At 36.8% G+C, this 3,861-nt stretch overlaps 1 protein-coding gene across 2 annotated transcripts; it reads left to right on the plus strand.

The window, feature by feature from the left end:
• Positions 1–3,386, plus strand: LOC18037501 (E3 ubiquitin-protein ligase FANCL). 2 transcript variants are annotated; one of them, XM_024180004.1, is made up of 12 exons: positions 1–25; positions 171–233; positions 611–681; positions 956–1,040; positions 1,115–1,189; positions 1,310–1,424; positions 1,516–1,573; positions 1,685–1,756; positions 2,208–2,338; positions 2,419–2,542; positions 3,023–3,097; positions 3,177–3,386. In XM_024180004.1, the coding sequence occupies exons 1-12, from the start codon at positions 23–25 to the stop codon at positions 3,181–3,183; spliced, it is 879 nt and encodes a 292-aa protein (XP_024035772.1). In that variant the 5' UTR covers positions 1–22; the 3' UTR covers positions 3,184–3,386. The 2 variants fall into 2 exon arrangements, with proteins under 2 accessions (XP_024035772.1, XP_024035773.1); XM_024180005.1 differs by having other exon boundaries at positions 962–1,040.
• Positions 3,387–3,861: the final 475 nt, after the last annotated feature.

Raw genomic sequence — 3,861 nt, forward strand, 5'->3', positions numbered from 1 at the left:
TTTTTTTTCCAGCGGAAATCAAATGGTACAGTATCCAATTGAAGACACTTGGTTACTTCACTTCGAATTGGTCACATTAGCTGATTATCGTTGGTTTGTTTATTATTATATAATTTATGAGAATGTACATGTAGTCACTCAGATCATCATCATTATTCTTTTTCTCTCAGGAGCAGAGTAGATGCAGAGAATCGGCCGATTCCTCGTCATTTAGCCGCTCGGTCTACTCTGAGGTGATTTCAAGTGTCTTCTTTGCAAAATAATATCAATGCTAGTATCTTCAATTTTTACTTGTTGAAACTTGAAATTTCTTCATTTATTTTGTGTGTATTTTATTTTATTTTATTTTTGCCCTCATAACATCTTTGAACGTAGATTAAAATGTTCCGACTACTATGTGTGATGTGTCTTCGTCGTTGCATCACGCCAGCCAGTACAATTGATTGTAAAATTTGTGTTTAGTTTTTCTTTTTTTAAATCTTATTGGATATAATTGATTAGTGGTGGTGGAAATTCATAGTACTTGTTCAAGTTTGTCATGACCAGGAACTTCTTCTTTCAATGATGATTGTGTTGATGCTTATGAATTTCAACTATTTCATGCGTACAGATAGAAGAAGTTGGATGGGAACATCTGGTGAGGTTGAGCGAAGATCTGAAGTTCCTTAGTTTTCGTGTTATGTAAGGTTCTCTTGTTCTGTTAATTTATTTCTGTGAAAACAAAAGAGCTCGGGTTATGCACATGACATTAGCATATAGGAACTTGTATTTTTGCAGTACACCGTTCAGCTGCAAAAGTTTATATATGTGTCTGGCATTGCAACAATAGTGTGTTCTTTTCGGATACTTCTGTGTTGGCTCTTTTGCCTATCAATTGTGAATTGTTTGTTAACGTTTCTTCATTGTTATAGTATGCTTTATCTTTGTACTTGACTCGACTGTTTGTATAATTGAGTGCCAGAGATAAGAAGGGAAGAGTGCATTGCATGGAAATTCAATTGGATAAGAATTATCCTAGAAGCCCTCCTTCAATTTCGGCGGTGGGTATAGAATAGTCTCTTTGATCTTTTAACTTGCCACTTCAGCTGCAATGTCTGTTTGAATTTTTCCTCAGGACGTGCCATATATATTTAATCTAAAATGGTCAAGAAAATCAAGATTGAAAGACTTGCTGCAGCAGTTCAGGGAGGTATTTAACAATTTAACAAATTTCTCTTTCTGTGCCTCCAGTTACTGCTAGAGGCCACGGTTTATGTTTGTGAGTCATTGCTTTTAATAAGGTGTGTCAACTACTTACTCTCTTACCCAGCATCTGGAGAAGCTTCAGGAAATTTGGAATATTTTGGATGAGATTGATAAATCTCTTTGGGTTATTGACCTGAAGAACCCATCTCGTGCCAATGTTTGTCGCCAAGTTAATTTGGGTGGGTCATTTGTTGATAAAATTTACTGAGCTTGTTTCATATTTTGGTCTGTACTCTTTCTGGTTTATAGATCTTTTTTATTCCCCTTCAGGTTATAATTGCATCATCATGTTGTCTATTCACATTGATGATCCTAGTTCCTTACCTGAGTAAGATTTTTTTCTCTTTTTTTTTTTTAATTAAAAAAAAAATCCATTTGTTATTACTCTGCTGTTGCTAGCTCCTTCTTTTCATTCACTACTGAATTCAACTTTTGCTAGATGCCGTTTTATGGGTTCTGATCCGATGGTGAATTCCTTGAGAAAGACGTGGCAAAGAAATAGCAAGAGATGGTATGTCTGGCAATCTCTATTTTTGGACATATAATTCTCTATCCGGTACTTATCATGTAAAGTTATGTAAAGTTTGTTGATGTATTTTTCAAGAGAAACAGTCCTTTTGATGGATATTTTGGCTTCACCTGTGTCAAGTATTTGTTTCTTCTAGCGCAAGCTCAAGCTCATTTTGTCTCTTGAGGGTTCCGATTGGCCTCAGATTAAGATGTAGACTTTCAGTAACTGAGGGAGAATGCAGGTGCTATTGTTTCAATAAGAAAAAGACCTCCACCCTTCCCCCACCCAAATGTGAGACATATTAGTTATATTATTATTTGTCCTGATGCCTGAATGTACAACCATATTATTCCAGTAATCTTTGTTATAGTGGACCTGTTTACCTTATTTTCTGGAAAAGTTGATTTTGCTTGATCATCCATTCATAATTAGGTTGTATATTTTAACATAGGAACAAGGACAAACCATTTGTGGAAAATGTTGCAAATCTTCTGGAGACTCAACTACCAAGACCCCCAGAGCATGAGAATAATTATCAGCAAGTTGAATGTGGGATTTGTTATGCTCAATTTCTTCCTATTGGTATTGCTTTGTACATGGGATTAAATGCTTATGAACTTATACTTTATTGATCTATCATTGACCTTGTGATGTCGATGTAGATGAAGAGCTTGGAGCTAAGAGTGGAGGCGGAACTGATTATACATGCGATAATTCCAGTTGCAGCAAGGCTTTTCATAGCGTTTGTCTTGGGGATTGGTTGCGTTCCATCACAACAACAAGACAGTACGTTTACTCTCTCTCTCTCTCTTACTCTTCTGTTTTTTTTTTTTTGGGGGGGGGGGGGAGGGGGGTGTGGAATTTGGAGTGTGGGCTTCCTTAGAATACGGGGACTTGTGCTGTTCATATGGTTCACACTGCACAGAGGAATACCGATTTGTTTGCCATTTGTTATTGTGACTAAGAGTTGGGAGTTGTAAGTTGAGCTTGTTTGTGCCATTTCCTTGGTCTGGCGTAGTCTCTATTGTTATTTCCTATTTCTTGATTGTGTCTTCATATACAGCACTTGTTTATGCAAACAAACAAAACGAAGCATTCAAGTTCACTAACCTCATTTATGTTGTAGTGAGGAGTTAAATAAAAATAGTTTGGAGGTTTTTGGAGTCATAAATAGGACATGTCTGTATCTCCTTTGAAAATTATATATTTTTCTTGTCTTTCTACTAAGCTACTTGTTTTTGGATTCGGTGTATGTTTGTTTTGCAGGTCATATGATGTTCTGTTTGGGAATTGTCCATACTGTTCAGAGCCGGTTGCTGTCAAAATCAGTATTGCAAGGAAGTAAATTCTAAGTTCCATTATATTCTTGCTGAAGTTCTCCAGATGATCCCATTACTCAAAAGGTCTTCTTGAATTCCAGGGCATGATAAGTGATATTCATCAGCATCATGGATTGTGAACAGACGAGATGGATTGTGAATAGACGAGGCTTGTTATGTCTTGTTAATGCAGCTATTGGAAAACAGCAACTGATGTACGAACATACTCTCCCCACTTGTTTCAATTCTGACCCGTGTGTGTGATTCAACAATAATATATTGGTTTCTATCATAATATACTTTTGTTCCAACCTTATCCATTGCCGTATGCTTTGATTGCTGTTTTTCACATCTGATGGGCCCTCCCAAAGAAATGGAGGTTATCTCAACTCTATGATTTATATTATAGGATTTTAATTTTTCTTGACCACGCATCTATATCTTTAAGAGTAAGGTGCGCGATTCTGCACGTGGCGAGCTGTGGGGCCCACAGACCCCACAATCGGAGCTCGCCGCGCGCCATTTCACGCACTAGAACAGCACCCTTCTATATCTTAGTCGATTTATGCACTCTCTGCTTGAAGCTTTCAATGTGGGTAGCTGTTTGGTTGAGTCATCATTGTGTGATCCGGCACTTGTACTTATCTCAGAATGACCTTTCCTTTATATCTCATTGTTTTGCTATCCCTTCTGATATTTATTTATTTATTTTTTCTGAAGTGAATTACGTTTGAAATAATTAACCAACTAAACATAATTCAAGTCTTGAAATATGTTTACGCAAAG

This window comes from Citrus clementina, unplaced genomic scaffold (assembly GCF_000493195.1).
Source record: "Citrus clementina cultivar Clemenules unplaced genomic scaffold, Citrus_clementina_v1.0 scaffold_7, whole genome shotgun sequence".
In the NCBI taxonomy this organism is placed as follows: domain Eukaryota; kingdom Viridiplantae; phylum Streptophyta; class Magnoliopsida; order Sapindales; family Rutaceae; genus Citrus; species Citrus x clementina.

Excerpts from the sequence above, each read along its gene's own strand:
- LOC18037501 (XM_024180004.1), top strand. Across the intron at positions 1,190-1,309 it reads TGCTGCAGCAGTTCAGGGAG|CATCTGGAGAAGCTTCAGGA; the intron begins GTATTTAACAAT and ends TCTCTTACCCAG. Across the intron at positions 1,574-1,684 it reads GATCCTAGTTCCTTACCTGA|ATGCCGTTTTATGGGTTCTG; the intron begins GTAAGATTTTTT and ends AACTTTTGCTAG.